The 22,372-nt window shown below is 54.0% G+C and overlaps 1 protein-coding gene across 2 annotated transcripts; it reads right to left on the bottom strand.

Moving 5' to 3' along the window:
* Positions 1 to 1,161: 1,161 nt before the first annotated feature.
* Positions 1,162 to 21,708, bottom strand: RGMA (repulsive guidance molecule BMP co-receptor a). Of its 2 annotated transcripts, XM_075045038.1 has the most exons (4): positions 21,232 to 21,708; positions 20,167 to 20,282; positions 6,954 to 7,465; positions 1,162 to 4,347 (listed from the first exon to the last, which is right to left on the bottom strand). In XM_075045038.1, the coding sequence occupies exons 2-4, from the start codon at positions 20,246 to 20,248 to the stop codon at positions 3,646 to 3,648; spliced, it is 1,296 nt and encodes a 431-aa protein (XP_074901139.1). In that variant the 5' UTR covers positions 20,249 to 20,282; positions 21,232 to 21,708; the 3' UTR covers positions 1,162 to 3,645. The 2 variants fall into 2 exon arrangements, with proteins under 2 accessions (XP_074901139.1, XP_074901138.1); XM_075045037.1 differs by lacking the exon at positions 21,232 to 21,708 and having other exon boundaries at positions 20,167 to 21,184.
* Positions 21,709 to 22,372: the final 664 nt, after the last annotated feature.

The raw sequence follows: 22,372 nt of genomic DNA, 5'->3' as shown, positions 1-22,372 counted from the left end.
GTCCACCACGGGATGATGTGCTCCAGACAGAGGGGTAGGGTGGGACCGGACCTTGGACACCCCCCCCGCCCGGGGCTGCCCACAGAGGCTGGGGCTGCACCCTCACCGCCCGCGGAGCGTGATCCCCAGAGCCATTTGAACCCCTCGGAGATGCCAAGGGGTCACTGCTGCCATCGCTGCCCCCGTGCCCCGGTGTCCCCGCATGGCCTGTGCCTTCCCCGCGGCCCTCCCGGGGAAGCTGCAGGGCCGCGCGCGATTAAGGGGGTACCCTGGTCGCTCAGGGGTCACCGTGCCCTTCCGTCGGCACTTTGTCCCACCAGGAGATGCAGGTGTGCTCCTGCTGCCTGCTCGCTGCCCAAGGCTGAGGAGCAGGGGAGCGTTGGTGACCTCCTGGCAGGGCAGTGAGCCAGGGAGACCCTCGCCCAGTTTTTACATGACTTTGCAGATCCAGCTAAAGCCGAGCTCTTGGGAGCTGCTGCAAGAGGCGGCAGGAGGAGTGGGTTTGGCTCTTTCTGAAAGCTGCCCCTTCTTCAGGGCTCTGAAGGAGGGGGAGGTTGGGTCTCGCATCTCTGGTGCTGGGTGCCTTTGCATGGATTTGCCCAAATAATGTATGTTTTCAGTTGGTGCTGGTGTCCCACCCGGCCTCAGCATCTCCCTGGCCCCAACTGCTGGGGCAAGGAGCTCGTCAGCTTTTCAAGAAAGGAAAATTAACAAAAAAAAGTTGCAGTTTTAGTTTCCCTCGTTAGAGGGCAGTAACAGACCCAAATGGGGCCAAGAGCAATGCCCAAGAAAGGCGAGATCATCAAAAGGGGAAATTGTCGGGGTGCACATCCCAGCTGCTGGGGTGAGCAGAAGAAGGGCGATGGTATCCGCTTGGACTCCATTGCTGCACATCTCCTTTCCCAGCAAGGCTCAGCTCCAATAGTTTATCATCTGTATTTTCTCCCACCACCCCTTTTTATTTTTCTCATTTGGCTGTAGATAAATAAAACACCAGATTGAAATTCTCAGGAGAATTTAGGACAGAAATGAGCTCTCAAAGGGTCCTTGGGTTACAGGTAGAAGAAAGCTGCTTTTCAGTGAATGCAGAAATGGGGCTGCATTTGCGTCCTGCGTGGCGATCGGCACCATCCAACACACCGGGAACAAAATGAGACCCCACTCATTTATTGTCAAAAAACCTCAAACTTTACTTGCGTTTCTCTCAATAAATAATTTACAGTATATACACGCGGTGACACTCCCGTGGGTCTCAACTCAGGGAGGAGGTGGGGGGGGCCCTTCTTGTAACACCCCCCCCTTTGCCTACGTATTTTTTTTTGTTTCCAAGTATCGGGTCTTTCTTGGCCACACTTCACCTTTAACCAGAACTGGGTCAAACACAACCAAAATAAAGTGCTTCACTGTTTGCTTCTAAAATAGGGATACCCCAACCATCGTACAACAGCTGGCCACCACTGGAGTGCTCACCTGGACAGTGGGACTGAGCCACGCCATAATCAAATAGACTTTCCTTGGCTGGAAATTACCCCTAAACCACAGTGCGTCAAGCCATAGGGTGATCACTTTATAGGAAAGGGAGGTCTTAAGGGAAGTATTGACTTGTCGGCACACTGTGGCTTGGCCAGCTAAGACTGCTTTCAAGAAGCACTGTGTCTTCTGAGGGATGCCTTGCGCAGCTGCTGTTATCTATGGGGTAACACAGCAAGAAACAAATGTTTCCTCTGACCCAGTGACAAATTTTGGCTTTCAAAACTTGCATTTTTGATTTCTAGGGAAGACAAAAACTTGGTTCTTTCTTGACCAAAGGAAACAAAAAGTCCAAATCAGCCTGGCTGAGCAATTAGTGCATTGGGAAACTAAACTGTCCTGTGTTGCGGTCCAGTGGTTGCTCTCCTCAGTGCCTCCAAAATGTGATATCCTTATTTCAAAGTCTCCCTAAACAGAATACCTGGGGCACCAGCAAACAAAGCAAGGAGCAAAGTAGTAAACACATCTTTGTTTCTTTTCTTTCCTTAAACATTTAAAAACCAATTACATCTCTTTATCTGTACAGTCACATGAGATCAATGCCAGGGCTCTATATATTAAAGAGACAATATAAATTACATCCATTGACACAATTTTGCATTTCTCTGCTGCTTTACAAATGGAGCTCTAGAGCTGTTAGGACACAATGAATAGTCACGTTGAATATTTACACCAGGCTGCCTCTAGGCACCAGTTCAGATTGCCAGACGTAGCCTGTTCCCACCTCTTTCGGTGCTAGCTTGTCTCATCATGCCCAGAGACCTCCCTTGAGAGTGGGAGGTGCCCCCAAGAGTGACACGTGTTTTGGGGCTTCTTTCTGGGAACTTCCCCCTGAGGAAAGGAGGGGAAACCCATCAGGAGGTCTCCAAGATGCAGACCAAAGGTGGTCTTGCTGTTTGTTCGGTGAACAATGAGGTGAACCACAGAGGAACATGGAGAGGAGGAGATGGGCAGCACTATGTGGTGGGGGAAGGAGATTATCCTTGGTTTTGAGGCAGGGAACAGACATATGGAGGCAGCTGGGGGGTCCTCTGCTGCATCCCATCTCCTGGCTGGATTTCTAACACTGCCCCATTTCCAATTCTTAAGGTGCAACTTGTCCGCAATGGGGTTGCAAGTCGTGGCCCCAGGATGAGGAGCGGAGCAGAGACCTAGCAGCAAACAAACAGAGCGCGATGCTCCTGCTCTGTCCCAGGGCCTGGCCGAGCCGCAGGCAGGCAAGCGGGCTCAGGGCTGGAGGGAGGTGTGGATCGGGTCTCCCACTGAGCAGCCTCCCTGCTGCTGGTTTTGGGGACCGGAGAGCAAATGGTGCGAGGAACTCATCCAATGCTGGGCAGAAGTTGCAGAAACCGCTTGAATACTGGCCAGGTTTCTCCTGTTGCCATCAGGAGTCCTTGGTGGGTCTGGGCAGAGACAAGGGAGCCACAAATAAAAAGTGAATCAGCCAAATGAACTGGCTAAAATAGGAGATGCCCTTTGAACCACAGCAAACATAAGCCGGGGCTTGAGGAATGTGTCCTCCTTCCACCCAGAAGATGCCTGGCGCCGGCAGCTGGGCAAGCACGGGACCATTCCCCACTATTTCGGCCCCTTGCGCTACTTTCTGCAACAACGGGGCTGCGGGCAGAGCGGGACATGCCCAAAAAGAGGAGCAAGGCCCTGGCGAGCAGAAAGCCCAGCCCTGTTGTCCTGGCCAGGCTTGGCCCTGTCTCGCTGCTCTGTGCCCTCCTCACAGGCTCTGCTCTCTGAAGATAAAGGCATGTTCACGCACGCCAATGTCACAGTCACCATGTCATTTCTGGGACCTGGAGGAGCACTACAAGGAGGTGGAGGCTCCTTGGCACCCACACGAGTGGGAGGAGGAGAGAGGGAGGTAAGGAAGGTCCAGACAAGGTACAGTCCAGCAAAAACTCCTGACTGGTCCCATTGGCAGCATGTTCCTCCCAGGCAAAGGCTGGGAAGGAGGAGGACCTGGTGCGAAAGAGAGGGGCTGAGGTCTGAGGACAACACATGTGGCTCTGATATCCAACCTCCCACTGTCCAGCACCGCCATCTCATGCCTGGTTCTCTCCTGCTCCCCTTTCCCCGCTCTCCGTGATGCGAAGGAGCAAACCTCTATAACAAGCACAGCCAAAACTGACTCAAACACAGCAGTGCTACCCAGAGGGCGGGGGTGGTCTCTGAGGGAGCCATGTTGCCCGGGGCCAGGTCCCGTGTCCTTTCATAGAGGTGCAGCTTGTCTTTGTTGGAGTGAAGCATCTTCACGTCCTCAAAGGCATAGTAAGCAGCCAGCATGAAGTTGACGTCCCCTGTGGTGAGGAGGTCGAAGACGCAGGACTGAAAATAGAGGTCCTCCACAGGCAGCTTTTCCCTGCACTTGGCTGTGGCCGTTTCGTACGTGAAGGCCTCGGGGGGGGCAGGCAGGCTGGGCCCCTTCCTACGAGCACGACCCTCTGTGGCCTGAGCCGAGCGGATGGTCTGGAAGTCAATCTGTTGGTTGAGCGGACAACCGCGGAGGCACAGGTAGAGGCCCTGACTGTCCCGGTCCTCCACGGCATTGACCACCTCCTCCGGCATGCGCACAGCGAAGGTGAGGTACCGGCCCACCTGCCTCACCACGATGGTGGTGCCAATGTATTTTGCCTGGATTTCGATGTGTTGGCCCGATACCTTTTCAGTGATCTTCAGGCTGTTGGCTCCGTGCTTGTCCCCACCATTCTTGGAGCCGTCAGCAAAGGCAGCGGGGAGCTCGTCCATCTCTGCCTGGTACACTTTCTGGTCCACACACTCCTGGAAGCTCTTGAAGATGATGGTGAGCTGTGGGTGAGGAAAGAAAAGAACAGGGTTACAACCAGCGATGACCACCTGAGAGCATACAGCCACCAACAGGAGCGGCATGGGAGGTGAGGGAGCTGTCTGCTTAGCCCGGCCAGAAGCGTAGCCTTCAGCTCATGGGCAGGTGCTTCATCCTAAGAAGTTGCCCCAACTTTTAGGCACCCAGACACGGCCGTCCTGCTTCAGCACAGGGATGAGGACACCAGGTATGGAGTCAAGACCCAGAGGCTGGACTGAATGTACCGCCTGGATCTGCGCTGTTATCTCCAGGCCCAACAGAGGAGCTCCCTTGTAGCTGGAGCTGGGTGGAGTATCACTACTCACAGGCCTGTGGCGGCATGCCCGCGCATGCAGCACTGTCTTGCCTCCAGGGCCTGGCAGATGGCAGAAGGGGATGAGCCCTGCCTCTCTTAGAGGTGGTGGAGCTTCTCCTCTGGCTCCCATGGCATTTACATCCCAAGGGCTGGACCTCTTCCTTTCCCTGGCCACTCACAGACCAACAGAATCTTCTCCTCTGGGCCCCAGAACACATCATGCTCCATCTCAACCATGCAGACACACGTGTTCAGCATGTTAGAGCAGGCAGGCCCTTCTAGGGGTGATACGGGCTGATAGACTGAGCCCAACACGGCTTCTCACCCTTGGCTGGGGTCAAACACGGGTCCCTTGCTGGACGAAGAATCTCACAGTGCTTGCTCTTCCCTTGCTGACCTGGCTTTGGAGGGGGAAGGCTTGATGAGGAGGAGAAAGAGTAGAGTTTGCATGGGAGGAAGAGTAACTTGCTCTTCTTCCTATGCAAACGACGCTTCCTCTTTCACCTCTTGCAGACTTGCTCTTCCTCTTGCACCTCTTTCCATGAGGGAGGAGCGGTAAGGGGGACCTCCTGCCGCACGTCCCCTGTGAAGGGGCAGACTGAGACCCAGCCAGATCGGGGCAGGGCTGGAGGAGACGGCTCCAGCAGCTGCAGGGCAGGTACACCCGAGGGCCCAGTATGAGGGGAAAAACTAAGGCTCCCCAAGGACTGGGCTGAGCATAGTGGTGGCTCCCAGTACCTCTGCTCCCAGCGGTGCTGGCGAGGAACCCAGAGCTGTCCAGAGCCCTGGCAATGTCCCTCTCTCCCACCCACTCCTCTGCGGAGTGCCCAGATGCTCCCCACCCCACAGCAGCCCTGCTATCCTCTCCTCAGCCACGTCATGAGGCACCACCATGCCCTGGGTTTCAGGCTGCACTACCCTTCGCACGGACCTCCTGCTACCTCCTTTGGGTCCAGCCCTGCCTCTGGCTGGAGGAAGAAGGACAGACCGGAGAACATCATGCAAAAACATAAAGAGCCCCATGGACTGAGAGGCTCCCATCCTTTTCAACAGCACATGGTACTCTAGCAATGACCCAGTAATGCTTTCCACAGCTCATGCTGCAGATCTCATGACTAATCCCTCCTCACCACAAGCCCATGAGGCAGACAATGGGTGAAAAGGCTCAATTAAGATGGTGATCCTGGGATCCAGCCTAGAAATTGCAGGTCCCAGGGGTCCTTAAGGACCACTTTCCTCAAGCTTCCTTGCAAGCTTCAGCAGGTTTTGATGTCTTTTGGTAGGTAAGGAGTTGAGAGCATCATTAAGAATCTTTAAAGGTGTTTACTAGGGACAGATCAAAACCAAAATGCCAGCTGCAGCTCAGGTTAAAAAGGTCACATCCAGAGCTGAGAAGCAGTCTCTGTCCTACAAGTGCTTCTCTCCTCTCCCCACATGCAGGGAGAAGCAGAACTCCCAGACACGATGGGACAGGACATCTTCCAAAAGCAAGAGATTGCCTCCTGCTGAGCCTCCCTTTTTTTGGCACAAAAAGTGGCCTGTTAGCTTTAGAGCTTGTGCACCGTGGAGCAACGTAACAGTTCATCAGCTCCAGGTCTCTCCTGAAGCTGAGGCCATGCCACACAAGTCCTGCTGTATCACAGCAGCACAATTTCACTTGGATTTTCTCAGTGTTTGCCTTGTAGCTTCAGGATGTTTATTTAGGCTGTCAAAGCACCTCCAGAATGGACTGTGCCCCACAAAATGCCTTGACTTGGCTGCAAACCACAGAGACAATTGCAAGCCTGGGCAGAGGGGAAGGCAGTGTGAGGAGCTCAGCTCCCTCCAGGCTTTTCCATGCAAGCTGGAACCTCCCTGCAGGGCAGTCCTGGGTTTGCTTGGACCTTGGATGTCCCCCAAAAGATGTCACCATCATTCCTGGTCTGGCTGTTCACAGCAACCTGGAGTCCCCCAGGTGGGACCCCTCTTAATTTGCAATCTCCCACCTTGGCCGTGATGGCCCTCTGAGCTGCAGCATCTCAGCCTGCTAACCTTGATGGGGCTGGATGTGCTCAGGAAGAAACCACAGGCCATTAAGTGAAGGTGGAGACAAAGGAAGGACAGGTGTCTGACATTTAGGGCCAAACAGTCAAATTCAGAGGAGCTCCCACCTGGTCTCTCCCTCCCCAAGGAGATGTGCAACTGGTGGAGGAGAAAGATGGTGGAAAGGAAGGCTGTTCGGAAGCACCTCTGCCTTTGCCCACCTCTCCTCACAGGGACATGCCTGAGGCTCACCTTGCTGGTGGCGGTGGCTGTGGAGCCAGGCAGCACCGGTGTGTTGGTGACCTGGACGTTCAGGTAGTTATTGTCTATGAGCGGCCAAGCCCCTTGCACCTTGCAGGTTTGGAAAGTGTCTGTGAAAGTCCTGAGGTGGGGGTCCCCGAAGAGCCCGCAGTGGGTGTAGTTGGGAGCGGCCGAGTGTTTGTGAAAGCTCTTCTCATAGTGGCAGATTTCGGGGCTGTCGGAGCGCTCCTGGCTATCCCCGGGGGGCAATGTCCGGAGGCGGGGCTGGGACGTGGGACCATCCTTGGAGCAGTTGTGTTGCACCATGAGATCGTCTATGCCATGCACGGCGGAGTGGTAGGCCAGGTCGCCCCTGCAGGTGCGGGCAGTGCGGCGGGTGCAGTGCGCGTAGGCACGCAGCGCCGTGCAAAATTCAGGCGCCTCCTCCGTGCCCAGGTGGTGGGAGCCCGATGTGGCCGCCCAGAACTCAGAGTTGCACTTGAGAATCTTGCATGGAGACGTCACTGCAGGAGGGGAGGCAAACACAAGATGGTCAATGCTTGCGTGCCTGCGTGTGGGACATCCAACACTACCCCCAGGAAGAGGCTGGTGTCCTCCTCCCGCAGCCCAAACTCATGACATTAGCTGTACCGCGTGACGGGGCCTTGCTCACCAGATGTGACCATCTCACATGACCCAACTCTCATGCATCAAAGCCAAAGAAACCAACAGGATCTGCTCCAATTTAAGTCAAGAAGGGAAAGAGCATCCAGCCTTTAGATTAATGCTCCTGGGGGAAAACCAGGGTGTGGAAGAATGGGACATATTCATTAGCAGGGATAAGGGAGGATCGTTAATGGGGGGGGGAGATGCAATGGGGGTTTTAATGCCTTTTTAGGGTTTGACGTTCAAAGCTCTGTCTTGCATGAATTACTGTGCATTGTGTCCAGACCAAGCTCTACCAGCGCAAAAATCTGTCTGCCTTCCTTTTCCTCCTTCATGGGCACGGGGAAACCCAGCCCCACCATGACCACTGTGCCCCAGACACATGTTGATGTGCAGAGGTTAGAGCAGAATCTGTGCCGTGGCCAACCCTGCAGCAGCGCCAGCGGCTACCCCACCATCCTCATGGCTGCAGCGGTGCCGGGAACAGTGCTTGCCAGTGCCCCCGTGACCCTGAGAAGAAGCAGGAGCCAAAACCCCTTTTTCTTGACTGCTGTGTAGCTCTGCCCAGCCCTGGGAGCCCGTTCCCCACCACGGCCCACTGAGAGAGAACAAGAGGCGGAGGAGAAAAACCGAGGAGAAAAACCGGTGCGGCAGGGTGCGGGGATGCCAGCTGAGCACCCGCCTCCCCTTCGCACCCGCCTTGCATTGCCCATGCAGAGGCGAAGCCAAAGGTAGCAGGGCCTTTGCCGGGCTCAGCCAGAGTCCCGGTGCTTGCTGGCAAGGCAGAGGGAGGCAAAGAAAATTCAGATCCTGCTCCCCTACCACCCCCCCCCCAGTGTCTGCTCCCTGGGGCAGCGTGCCTTCCCTGGAGCAGACTTGAAAGCAGCTGTGCAAAAAGCACATGGCCATCGCTGAACACCACACAGTCACTGCTCTGCCTGTGCCAATTTGGAGTCTTGCTGGGTGAACCCAGGCTCACACCACTTAAAATTCATGGTGTTTTCCTTCCTCTCCTCTTAATCAACACCCTCGGAGGGCTTGGAGACAGGATGGGCTCAGGCACAAAAGGCAGCAGGACAAGCCCCGCCATTTCCAGATGCTTTCATGGTGCCCTCTTGCAGGCATACACGTATATTCCTGTCTCGGGTTTGTTTAGAAGGAGGCTGGCAAGGCATCTGTGCCAAAACCATTTCAGATTTGTTTAAAAAAGAAAGTTACAAACCCCAGTATTGTTTCAGGGAAAACAGTATGTTTTAGTTTTAAACATTGCAGTGCTGGAAACCTAAACATAGTTGGTGCTGGAAAATCAGAAAGGGAGACCAAGGCTATAAAACACTAAGCAGTCCAGCTTTAAGAAACAAGCCTGTCTCCTCTCCCTTTCCAAGAAGGGTGAAGTGCAAATAGGAAATGGTGACAGGTTCCTCACAGTTTTAAAATTCATGTTTAATAAACTCAGATGCTAGCAACACCACTAAAAAATCCAGGAGCTGAGAACCCAGGAGCTGTTTCATCTTGGCAGCATCCCATTTAAACTTGCAAGAAGCACTGTGGAAGCCTTTAACTCATCATTGACCAGACGTGAGATAATAAACTTTTGACCTGGGACATGGGCTCGTGTTTCTGCTAAGCCTTTTGCATATATGGGTCAAATTTAAAAATATTTATTATTTCATATCCCTTTCTTTTCCACCCCAAGAGTGTGGTTTTCCACCAAAGACATTTTGCTTATCAAAATGGGGCTTCCCATCACAGCCAGCTGGCTTGCAATGGTGTGTATTGCTTGGTGTTTCTCCTAGATGAGAGATGTGAGGCAAATGATGTCTTGTTACCAGCACACAGAAAAGCCTGGCTCCCTGGCACCACCTGCCTTGGCTCTGGAGGCTATACATTCAAACACGACTGTTGGAATATGCTATAGCTAGCACAGTGCCTAAACTCAGAGGGACAAGTAAGGGATGGTATTTAATGCAAGGCAATTGCACACAGTAGCACAGTTGGAGTGACAGGAGCAAGTGAGTTTGCTGGCATGGGGAATGCAAGCAGGGGCATTTCGGGGCGAGACGCTCATGGTGTGGGTTTATCAGGGTGGAAAATAAGGAAATTGCATCTGACTCCTTCTGACAAGAGACTGCGAGCATAGCTCTGCAGGTCCCCCAGGACCCTCCTGGTGGAAGGTAGGAGTCAAAAAAGCATGCAGGATTGTGACCAGTGCCACCATTGCCAGTTATCCCAAACAGTTGTGGCATCAAGCAATTAAAACCATTGCTCTCCTAGTAGTTATGCTAATGTACAGCTTGAGGATGCCTTGAGGTTGCATGCGGCCGAACGCGCTGTCACTGCAGACAGACTTGCCAGCACAGCCCTGGGAGGAGCTGGAGGACACATCCCCAGACATGCAGGACCCACACACCCCACTTCACCCGACAGCTCGGTAAGGCACCGGGATGCACTGCGCAAAGCAGCTTGCAGAGCCCAGGCTGCTCCAGCCCTTCAGCTGCTGTGTAGATGGGACCTTTCAGTAGGAATAAAGCCATAGCCTGTTGCTCTTTAAGGACATGCTACGTTCGCCTGGATCAGGAGATGCCGGCATGAGCTGTGGCAGCCTACGGACAGAGCGGGCTGCTGCAAAACAGCCCCCTAAAATTCAGCGCTGAACACATCCCCCTGCCAAGCATCCCTCGCTGCCGCACTGCCCCAGGGTCACGCATGACTTTATAAGGTACTGAGTTAAAAAAAAACCAACAAAACCGAGGGCAGGGAAGCCCATCTCCTTCCTCCCTGGGCCTGAAGGGGGAGCGCTGTTCTTTTAAGATGTTATCGCTCCGGTTTTGGCACCAGTCCCCTTTTTGCTCTTTCGCTCAGGGCCCCATATAAGGCCAGATTTCCAAAGCCAGGTGCTGCAGCCACAGCGGCGGTGTGCGAGTGGGGCCACACACTCTCCCTGGCCGCTCTCGCCTGGGCTCTCCCATAGACAGACATTTCTCCAACCACACCAGTGGCCACTGGGTTTGGCAAATCCCTGGCACTACTGGGAAGGGACCACTGCCGATAAAGGCTGTGGAGGAAAGCAAACACGACCCTCTCCCGACAAGCACTCCTTGCCTCGTCCCCTCTGACAGCAGCTTTGGCACAGTGGTGCAGGCTCATTTGTACCCAGGCCAAGAAATGATGTTTATTCAATTTTGCATAATCTATTTTCCATTGACTCACAATGGATCTGTTTTTCAACCACAGATGACTTAGCATGGAAACAAACCCCTCTCAAGCAGGAACCCAGCAAGACTCTCCTGGGATCTCTGAGACACCCTCGGGTTGCGGTGATGCCACCACCCTTGTCCATCACAAAGGGTCCTTCATCCTGAGGGACAGGTGACTTCAAGCCCTGGTAGCCCAGCCACCTCCCAACCTCCCCATGATCCCTTCCGTTCAAGGGCTTGGTGCCACTCAAACCAGGAACAAAATTTCCTTTGGTATCTTGAAACCAACGGTTTCGGAAAGTTTAAAGCAAGAAATCCTTAAATTGCCTGCATTAAGACAGCCCCCCCACCCCTACCATGCATAGCCCGGTGCCCCATGTTTGTTCAGGTATACCTCCTATGAGGACTTCTGTGGTCTGAAAAGCCACCCCTTTCCTTGGCGGGCTGTTTCAGGAGTTTATCACCTTTACAAAATGCGGGTCTTGGTTCTAAGTGGATTTTATCTGACTTCATTGTAAGGACATAAAAAGAACCAGCGATTTTCTCCAAAGCTGTAAAAGGTCCGTTAGTAAGCAGTATGTTTCCCACAAAGATATTTACACTCTGCAATCAAGTAACTTGTCAGTCCTATAGATAAGGTAAACGGTTTGCACTTTTAAGTTCTCATTGGAAGGTGTTTGCCCAGCCCGACCATCAAACCCCCCCCTCTTTGCAGGCTTGTTTCCTGCAAAACCTACCACCCTGACGGGTGATACCGATGCAGGACACACGCTCGATGCTCTCTAGAGGTCAACCTTTTTGTCAGGGCATTGCACTGTGGCAGGTACCAAGATGTGGTGTTTGGCCATGACCTTTTCCAGAGCTCCCGGTTTGCAAAGCACTGGTCCTCCATCCTGCGAGCATCCTGTGGTCCACCAAACACACACTCAGGGGCCTGGGGTATCACACGACCCAGGTCCCGCTGCTCTGCCCTCATCATTGGTACATTATATTACATGCTGTTAAAGTAAGTGTTCAAACATATTATATGCATGCATCTAACTTTAACAGCCTTTTCATTATCAGTGCCCCCTATTTTCCCTTCAGCTGGTGTTGGGTTACCTGGATTTCATTTACCCAAATCACGCTCTTTCAGAAAACTAGCACAAAATCAACAATTCATCTGTTCTCCTGCAATTTCTCTAGCAAAGAGAATTACTGGAAATTAATTTCAGTAAGCAAAAGCCAATTCTTTTAAGACTCTTGGGTGCATGTTAACCAGACCTGTTAATTTTAAAGCATTCACTGCTAAGAGATGTTGTTTAATATCCTCTTGGTTACTAACGGGCTGGAAAGTATTTCATCACCCACATGTGATGCAAATACATCACCCCGTGTCTTTCCAAATATATGGACTGAAGTGTAGATGTGCAAGCCTCACACATGCAGTAAAAGGCTTTTTCGGAGAACACAGTAAAACGTAATTACCTTTGGCCTCAGATCTGAGCACCTAGGCTTAGGCTCCTAAACACATATTTATTTAAGTAATCTAAATAAACATATTTATGCTGACACCTGAATAGGAAAGGCACGATTCTTGGTGGTGCTAAATACCAGCAACATCTTGCAGCTTCAAGGAGATGTGGGCTGCTCAGCTCCCGGGTGGAGAACAGCCACCACCAGTACCAAAATGACCCCAAAAGAGTTAAAAAAATCACATTGCTCCTCCAAAAACTGGCTGATGAGATCCCTTCCAGCAAGATTTCAGGAGTCCAAAGCAAAACCAGAGAGGATGAAAGACATCAGCCCTTTGAGTCCAACCACTCATGCTGTCCATGTCCCAGCGGGGAAGTCTACACGAGCCACCCCACATGCCAGTCATGCTGGTCTCACATCTTGGTGCCCCTGTGGGCTGTGAGACCACATATAAGGAAGAAATTTTTTACAGTGAGGGTGGTGAAACACCGGCACAGGTTGCCCAGAGAGGTGGTAGCTGCCCCATCACTGGAAACATTCAAGGTCAGGTGGGACTGGGCTCTGAGCAACCCGATCTAGTGGAAGATGTCCCTGTTCATTGCAGGGGGTGTTGGACTAGAGGACCTTTAAAGGTCCCTTCCAACCCCAATCAGTCTATGATTCTATTTTAACCCAAACCAGTCTATGATTCTATTTTACGACACGCATCAACTGGCGCCTCGTCACAACAGGGAGAGAAACGAGGCCATCGGTGCCACCTGCAGCCCTGATGGATGGGGTGTCGTGGGCAGGGGCAGGTCTCCTGCAGCCCCACAGGGCACCGTGGGGTGAGGAAGACCCAAGGGCCACCTGACCCAAGCTTCGTGAAAGGATTTGTGCGGGATGGCAGCGCCGGGCTCTTCCAGCGACCTCCTTTGAACTGTTAATCAAGCACAATCTTGCAGAATAATAGCCTGGTTATTATTGCCTTGTTTGCATAACAAAGAGGCCCAATAAAACTGATTTGACTGTGCTCAGAGGGGGTGTGAAAGATCAGCCCTGAGAAAAGAGCTGCAGGAATGCAGCAAACTGCTCCAAAGCCTCAACCCAGGAAGAAAGACAATGCAATTTGCCATCAAGAAAAGCCCAATAGACCAATAAATTACCCATGTGCAAAGGGATTAGATCAGGTTTCAGTTGCAGTGAAGTGGGGGGAGGACCGGGAGGAGGGAACTGAAGGAGAAAAATAAACCTGACTCTTAAAGAGCTGGAGCTCATATTTTGCAAGGGCGTGCATGGGGAGGTTGGCTCGGAGGGGCCACCTTCCACGCTGGGGCCTGGCTTTTGTGCTCTCTTCCACTGGCAAAAGCAGCAGATGCATTAAATCCAGGCAAAGGATGTACTGACAGAGTGACGCTAGATGTATCCGAGAGCACACCCCAATCCATGCAGCTTCTTTTAACCCAGTCCTTGTCTTGCTCAAGAGGATGCTGGGGAAAGGCTTTCCCCAATTTCTTGAAGTCAAAAAAGGGACACAGAAGGAGTTTTCTCACTTCAACCTGGGTCAATCACTAACGCATCTGGAAGACCTGCCACGGCCAACTCCCTTTTGTCCTCCGTGCCGAGTTCATGGCCCCTCATTTCTCCTCTCCAGGCACTGTGGAGACACAGGGCAAGCACAGGCAGGAAAAAAAGCAGAGTCAGTGTCTTCACCGTCAACAGCATGAACCCTTGGATGCTGCCGATGGAGCCCTTGATTGTTCCTGTCACTTAGTCAGCTCTTTTGGCTCAGAGACTCAGCTTACCACTGACCCAGCATGCTTAGCAGGGGTGAATGCATCTCTGCCCAGCCTTCCCCAGCCAGCATTGCTCCCCCAGGCTCACCTCAACATCCCCATGCAGGGAGAAGGGTGGGCAGACACCATTGGAGAGGGCATCAACCATCGAGCTCGGGCCATAAGTGGCTGGCGATGCTACTCTAAGAATGACCGGCAAAGCTTGGGAAGTTCAGGAGGCACGATGAGCCAAAAGGAGGAACCAGCGTTTACAGACTTTGCTCTTAAAACTTCATCCTGGGATTGCGGCTTCAGCATTGCTTTTGCCGCAACCATTGAGCTTTCACCTGATCGGAGGAAGCACCACTGGTGGATGGTTCAGATGATGCAGGTTTTGCTCCACCACAAGCTGGTGGATGGAGGATGAGGAGGGAGGGAAGCCATCTCCTCTGATTCTCCATCTGCAGAAGGATGCTAACGGAGCTGGCTCCCCGCCATGGTGTGCCGTGGGCTGGAAAGCAGTGCTGGAGCTGCACACCTGACTCCCAGCTGGGGAGTGCCCAGCCACTTTCACCAACAGTTCTCAAGAGCTGGTAAATCTCCTTGAGGGAGTGGTCCATTTTACAATGAGGACACTGAGGATGTGAAGGGTTTCACTCAAGACGAGCCCAGTGGGAAGAGAGGTGCATTCGCTCTTTCATCCCCTGCCTGAAGCATCCCCCTCAGCTTCCTCCCCCAGCCAACACCACCCATGTCCCCGTCCCTCGGAAGCAGCGGTACCCAAACAAGGCCACCTCCACCAGCCACCCCCATCGCCAAGTGTTTTGGGTTTCCAGCAGACATCATTCTCCCCACGCCGAAGCTGTTTTCCCAGGGTGCCTTTGAAGGCACGGCTGCCACCCACCAGTGCCCGGGGGCCCCCCAGGTGTGGCAGTGGGTCCCTCGCCCTCCTCCCCCTCACCCAGGCCGTGGCGGGGCTGGCAGGGAAACGCTTTCTGCTCACAGGTGTGGATTCCCTCTAGGAATAATCATCCCTGCCGTGCTCTTGTGAAATTTCAACCCTTCAAACGCAGAGGTAAATGAGACACGAAACGAGGAGATGGAGAAAAGCCCGGAGCACATAAATCTGGATGAGGCAAATTTATACAATTAAACGCCTGCCAAAAAAGTGCGGCATCTCAATCGGAGGCGTTGGTTTGCACACAGGGCGTAGGGTGGCAGCTGCCCGCCTGGCAGTCAACAGCCCCACGAGCCCACCTAAAACCCATGCGGACACCTGACCGATGCTGGACCTGCACCCGGGGATGCAGGGGATCTAGTGGATCCCCTCCTGCAGGCTAGGCTCCCACCCAGCACCAGAGTCGCTCCCCATCACTCGTGCCCCATGGAAGCCACAATATCTGTTCCTCCTTCACAGCCACAGACCTTCTGAGGTTTATTTATTTTTAAATGTATCTGACTGATGGCCCCTCTGGACTCAGGTTTTAATTTTAAGAGAAAAAGTAACTTTCTAACTGGAACCCACCTCCCCAGTCCCACTGCTCCCCACCCTCCCATCGCCAGCACAGCAGTGCTCTCACATCACTGTGGGCTGGCAAAGCCCAGAGCCAGGATCCGTCCCTAAAATGTCCTGCTGCACGTCCTCATCATCTCAGAAAGGGCTGGCTGGAGTGTGTCACACGGCAAGAAAAAAGGTAGCTTGTCCAAAACCCAAAATGCCATAGATCATTACTAGGGCTTTGGGGACCAAAGTCAACAGCTGTCCAGGAAGGAGAGGAAACCGAGGGAGGAGAAAATACTTTGGGCTCAAGTGAAGCTTGATCTCTGCCTGACCCATAAAACCCCCATATATGCAGAGATAGGAATTCCCTGCTTGCTGGGAATTAAATGGCCAAACTCCCCTGGATGCTCATGCAGCGGAAAGTGGGACTTGACACCCTTCTGGTGCTCCACCCTGAAGGACTCGCTGTTCTCGCATCTGCAGGGATGCCAGCCTCCAGCTGCCCCGCACACCATGGCCAGGCCGTTAGACAGAGCGGCTCAGTCTGCGCCTACGAGGGCTGCGTGTGTGTAGGAGCCAGCTTGTTCTCCGCAGTAAGAGCCCGATGACTTCATCAAGGGGATGGCATCTGGTTTTGCAGTTGGCCATAATTCAATTCTCCCCCTTGCTGCAGGAATTTCAGCTGGTGAAGCAGTGATTTACTCAGCCGGGCTGCACTTGAGTGCAAAGCAATCTTGAGGCTACAATCGAACGCCCTGTTATTTTGAGAGCTCATGGACAAGGGAATAAATATCCTCTTCTTTTCATCCCAGTAGTTGCCAAGTGCAGGGTACAAAGCTTTTAAAGGCATTTAGGGGCTCTCCTCTTACAAGTGCGCTCCGGGTGCTGTGCAAGGCCAGGCAGGGCCCTGCCTGCACAGCTTGCTCCTGATCTGCAGCATCAAGACAGGATTTGCCAGCACAGCCAGAAAAAGGCCAGGGCACCCACCCCTCACCTGCCCCATCGCAGCTGCATCTCCGAGCATCCCCCATCCTCCCCAGAAACCCTTCCCCATCGCCCCAGCACACATTACTCCTGGTTTGCAGCATCCCTGAGTTTACCCCAGCCCCCTCCAAACCACCTGGGACACTGATGCTCTTTTGGTCCTGGGTTCCCACGCTCCTCCTTAGTCCAAGTTTGGTGTCTGCTCCAATGGGAAAAGCAAATCAAACACAATCAAACCCATCTAGATGGATCAAACCCTCTTGTTTTTGACCTTCTTTGCTGTCCTGCTAGCACTCATCTTTTAGGAGCTGTAGGGCTTGGCTGGGGGGGGTCTCCCTAAGGACTGATGGACTGAGGAGGGGCTCACTTGGGCCATGCATTGCCCTGCCGGAGCCTACAGTTGCTTTATGGGATGTGCCCATCAGGGAGCCAGAAGAAAGACCACAAAACTCATTGTTGCTGGGGCCTGATCCAGTGCCGCAGCCCGGCTCTCCAGGGACAGCAGGTTGGTGCAGAGATGGAGCAGAGCCCCCAGGTTAGGAAGTTTTTATGGCTGCCCAGCCCTGTGAGCACTTTCATGTGCACATCCGACTCGGCACAGCTGTTCGGGCCACAAAGAAGGAAACCTCAGCTGCTGCCATGATGAACCCAAAGTCACTCTTAATATCCCCCCATTCCCAGTAACCAAGGGCTAGGAATTTCAGGATTTTCTGTGGAAAAAAGCAACATATCCACCCCACCTGCATTAAAAACAAGGCGTCTCCTTCCAGCCCCACAACAAGCCTTGCTGCCAATGGCAGAGAACTCCCTGTTCTAAGTATGAGACGGGCTCCGAGCAAGCAACAAAACAGGGAAGCCAAAATATTTCCAGGTTTACGTTTGAATCCCTCCCTTCTTCTCTGCCCTGACAACATCCCGCACAGGCGCGCTCCTCCCCTGCCACCACCTTCCCCGGCCCCCAGCTCGGCTCCCCCTTTGCAGCATTGGGGAGGTGTTGTTTTAACAGCCTCTAAGCTCCCCTTCTCAATTTCGGCTTAATGCTGCGATCAAGTCCCTCCCTGCAGCTGAGACAAAAGCCATTTATCAACCGATCCAATACACCTCCAGTAGGGACGGATCCTTATCTAGATTCGGCCTCATTGCCCGGATGGACCAAGGGCAGAAAATCCCAATTTTTGTTGGAGGCAGGAGTGTGTTACAGCCAAAACACCAAAGCCAAAGACAAACTGGAAATCCCACAGCAAAGCGGAGTACGAGGGAGAGAGCAAAGCTTGACGTCTGGGACAAAACACCCAGGGCCAGATTTTGAAAGTACAAAAGGATACAAAAGGATTTGCAAGAAAACTCAGCACAGCCTGTACTGGGAGGCACAGGCAGGGGTCAGCTGAGCACCCCGGGAAGTCAGGGTCCCAGCTGGGAGGGGAGAGCACCCCTGAGCATCCGATGCTGGGCCTTGGCACAAGCCCTGAGCAGGACTTCTGCCAGGGAAACTGTCAGCAGTGGCCTGCTCTGCCCAAACCTCCTTCCCCAGCTGCCCCATGCTCAGTGGTCACCCCGACCCCCGCCGGGGGGACCCACGCAGAAGGGACCCAAGCAGTGCTCTCGGCCTGCGGGTGCTCGACGGTGGGGGCCGCCCAGGAGGCAGCGGGTGAATCCAGCCCGGGGTGTGTGCGTAGGGGGAGGGGGTTAAGCAAATAAATAAATAGGGCAGGACTCGGCGAGGCACCGACCTGACACGCTGAGCACCCGCTTGGGCAGCCTCCAGTGGCCCCGCTCACCCGGGGCTGTCAGGAGGGGTGCGAAGCTTCCTCAGGGCTGGGAACCTGCTGGGAACCCACAAATTCCCAGGAAGCACAGGGAAAAAGGGGCAAAGGATATGCCAGGGAATAAATCCCCCCCTTTTTCCTACCTTCCCACCCCAAAAAGCTTTCAACGAAAGCCCCCGGCGTGCTCCCAGCCCTGCGCACGGGGAGCACCATCTCCGCCTGCGCCCTGCTCCCGCGGGCTCTGGATCGCCTCGTTCTGCCAGTTCTTTGCACCTTATTTGACTGCTGAAGGGAGAATCAAACAAAGCAGCCAGCCAGATCTCCTATCAAGTTCTTTCTTGCACCGTAAATCTCACAGCCTCAACGCTTTGCAGCTCAACCGCTCCGAAAAGGGCGTTAAGCAACACATATGGGAGCAGCTCCAGAGTTTCCAGAAAAAACAGGGGGTTCAGCTTTCAGCCTGCTGGGAAGTCCCTGGGGAGAAGTGGGGTCCGGAGGGACACCTCAGTGCTAAGGGCAGCGCTGAAAAGGCTCACTTTCCTGCAATCGGGCTAAGAGGGCAAAGGGGGAGGAAGGGCGTAAAGCAGTTATTTATTTATTTACTACATGTGTGTGCAAGACTGCTTCACCTACAGTTATGCAAAAGAAAGGCAGAGGCGCTTTAAAAATTAATAAACAGCAAAGGAAAGTTTTACTCAACTAAAAAGATAAACGGGGAGATTTAAGCGTTAGAGCTTTTCCTCCTCCTGCTTTCTCTCCTCCCCCCCCCCCCCGCCTTGCAAATGAAAAAAAAAAAGGGGGAGGTAAAGAAACTGGAGAGTTTTGGAAGGAACAAATCCGCCTCTGTGGACTGGGTTTCCCCTCCCCCAACAAAAACAAGCACTCGGGGCTTGAAGGAATTTGCAGGCAGAGATCTGCCAAAAACATTGTGAAAAACTATGGGGGATTCATTGGAAACAGATGGCGTTTTCAGCTGTAATTCTGAAATTCTCTCCTTTTCTGACACAATACAAACAAACTGGGGCTGGGGAGGGGGGAGGCAGAGACCGGCAGTAGGTGCGAGCGGCCGGGGGGGCTCGGGCTCGGCCGGGGGAGCCGCTGCTTGCGGCACCATTTGGTTGCCATCCCGCCTTCGGACAGCACACCGGCTCCCGCTCCGGCCGGAGCAAGTTTTCCAAGGAAATAATGGTGCGGAGCCCCAAAAAGCCCAGCCCGAGGCCTGGGGGGCGGCGGGGAGGAGGGGGAGCCCGCTTCGCTCCGCTCCGCGCCGCCCGCGCATCCTCCGCCGCCCGCCGCGCTGCCCGGCCCAGGTGAGCCCCGGGGCCGGGCCACCCCCCCGGACCCCCCACCTTCCCCAAATCGCAATGCAACGCCGCCCCTTTAGCCCATCCGCAACCGCTCTCCGGCTCTTCCCTTCCCGGGGGGGGGGGGCTCGGAGCGCCCCCCCCCCCGCTGCACTCAAGGGCAGACATCGGGCATCTGGGGTGTTCGTCTGGGGGGTCGTCCCCCGCCCCCGGCCCCTTCTTTTCGAGGCGCAGAGCACACCCGGGAACGGGAGAACAACGTAACCTGCCTGACGCTGTCAGCAAGAACCCCCGGCTGCCTTCGCCGGGGATTGCTTTGATTTCGACCATCTCCTTCCTTGTGGGATGAGGCAGCAGGGAGACAAAGAAGATGAGGTCAAGGAAAAACACCCACCGCCACTGCCTGGGGAAAAGGGAGTAAGGGGGGACGGGACACACCGAAACCGAGCCCCACTTGCTTCTTTTAAACATGTGGCAAACTGCTGCAAAGAGAGGGAGAGAGAAAGAGGCCCCGAGACAGGGGGAACCGAGGCGGCTATCCAAGGGCTGCGAGAAATACAGGAAAAAAATTCTTCAAAATAAAGAGGCTGTTCCTTACCTGAAGGGAAGATGCAGAGAAAGACAGGGAGGATTTGGAAAAGTCCCAGGGCTGTGGATCCTGCCCCTCTCCCCATACCCATCCATCCAGCTCGAGCTTTAACCACTATCCTCTCCCTGGAAGAAGAGTTTAAAAAGGAAAAAAAAAAAAAAAAAGGAGAAGGGAAGAGAGGAAGAGAAAAAAAACAAAAGGGAAAAATAAATCAATCGAAAGAAAGAATTGGAAAAAAAATCAAAAATCAAAAGCCCCACATGGCTCCACGGAGCGATGCAGGGACGGGCGGCCCCAGCTCCGGGCTCCGGTGGCCTCCGCACTGAAAGATTACACAGACTTTTTCTCCTTCTCCTCCTCCTCCTCTCCTTCCCCTCCCATTACAAAACAGCCCAAACCATCAATCATCCCGGCTGCCTTCCAATGTCTGCATCCTCTCCCTGCGCCTCCTCCACTCCGGAGCGCGGCCGCCCGCCTCCCCGGCCATGCTGCTCCGGCGGCGTGGAAGGGGCGGAGGAACGAGCGCCGAGCCCCGCAGCCATGGGAGGGAGAGGGCAAGAAAGAGCCTGGGCGACCCGGGCGAGGGGCGTTCTTGCTGTGGGTCGAGCCATCAAACCCTCCCGTGCCCTGTGGGGAAGGGGGGCCGGGGGGGGGGTGGGGTGGCGGGGGTCCCACGCAGGATGGGCTGCAGGAAGGGCCGAGATTTTGCCCTGTCTCCCCGCCGTCATGCAGCGCAGCTCGGTCGCGATTCGGGAGAGGGGCTTCCTCCCACCCCCTTGGGGTCTTGACACCCGGCGTGCCCTCCCTGCCTCTTTCCCGCGGGCCTAACAAGAGCGCTTTGGATTTCCCCCAAATTAAGCAGTTTAGGGCAAAAAGGCCGTTGTACGGCAGAGGGGGGAAACTGAGGCAGGGAGGCGCTAGGCAGCTCGTGCGGGGCAGGGGCTGCGAGAGCGATGCTGCGGCCCCCGGCCCGCTGGGGCATGGCCCCCCCCAGCACACGGAGCTCCTCCACGCCGCCCCAGCCCTGGCTGTGCGATAGGTGTGAGCGTTTCACAACCTTTCCAGGTCATTCACCTGTACCAGCGCTGGCAGCGGTGAAGTAAGCCCAGATGACTCAGAAACAGCAAGTCTCACAGATCCTTATCATTAGACCGACACTCCTCGGAGAGGGGGACGACTGTCGGGGGTCCCTGGATCCAGCTGCCAGCCCGCTGAGGACTGATGGCGAGGACTAAAATGTACCTATGCTCTCTCAGGACCTCCACCACAGCCTAGGCTGCACCACCAGCCCGCGTATAGACCTGGACATTCAGTTTTTGCTGGGGGGAAGTTTCGCCGGTTGTGTTGGTACAGTTGCCCTGGGGGTCTCACTTTGCAAGCACCCCTTAGAGACCCTTTGGGCAGATGGCAGTCCTGGGAGCACCCTCCCTGCTCGTGGGCCATGTAGATGGAGCGCGGCTTGAAGCACACAAGCATTTGCCTGCTGGGCTTCAAAATTCCACCTCCCGCACTGCCACAGCATGAGGAGGTGAGCGGAATGGATCTGCAGCCCCACCATCCCAGGGGTCTGTTCCACCCAGGAAAGGGCTAGGCCAGGAGGGAGGCATCCCCTTAGCAGCCCACTTGGATCTATTTAAAATTTCCCTTGAAGTGTGTTTTAGCCACAGTGAACTAAGACACCTTCACTTCTGAATGAGAGTGCCCACAGGTGTAATACACTTTAATTAATATGCTTTAACTTCCCTGTTTTAGATCATTAGCCCTCCTTTGACTGAGTGCCCCCTTGCCATCCTAATGTTTCATCTCCTTTTTCTTGGGGATCTTATACAAAGGATAAAAGCATGCTGGTTGTTTTATACAACCCTTCTCCCACCTCTGTAAATGCCCTTTAATAATGGGTCTTTCCTCCTGCAGCTTGGTATAGGCCAGGGATGCTCCTGGACTTTGCTTCTAGTTGTTCTTGGAAACCCCCTTCTCTTCCACCTCACAAACACCCTTAAGGATGCTTTTTTGGAGTGATGGTATCTTGAAATCTCCAGTAAGAGTTTGTGATCTCCTCCCTATCACAGACTGAATCTGTGATTCAGCTACAACAAATATCCCACGGAAGACGAGGTGAGGAAGAGGAGATGGGAGTAAATATTGAAGAAGCAAAGATACCTGTTAATACCTATCTAGTTCTCCTTGCGGGGTTTGAGCCCCCTTGCCTCCAAAT

Source organism: Buteo buteo, chromosome 13 (assembly GCF_964188355.1).
Source record: "Buteo buteo chromosome 13, bButBut1.hap1.1, whole genome shotgun sequence".
Lineage (NCBI taxonomy): Eukaryota > Metazoa > Chordata > Aves > Accipitriformes > Accipitridae > Buteo > Buteo buteo.
This window is presented reverse-complemented; position numbering and strand designations above follow the sequence as displayed.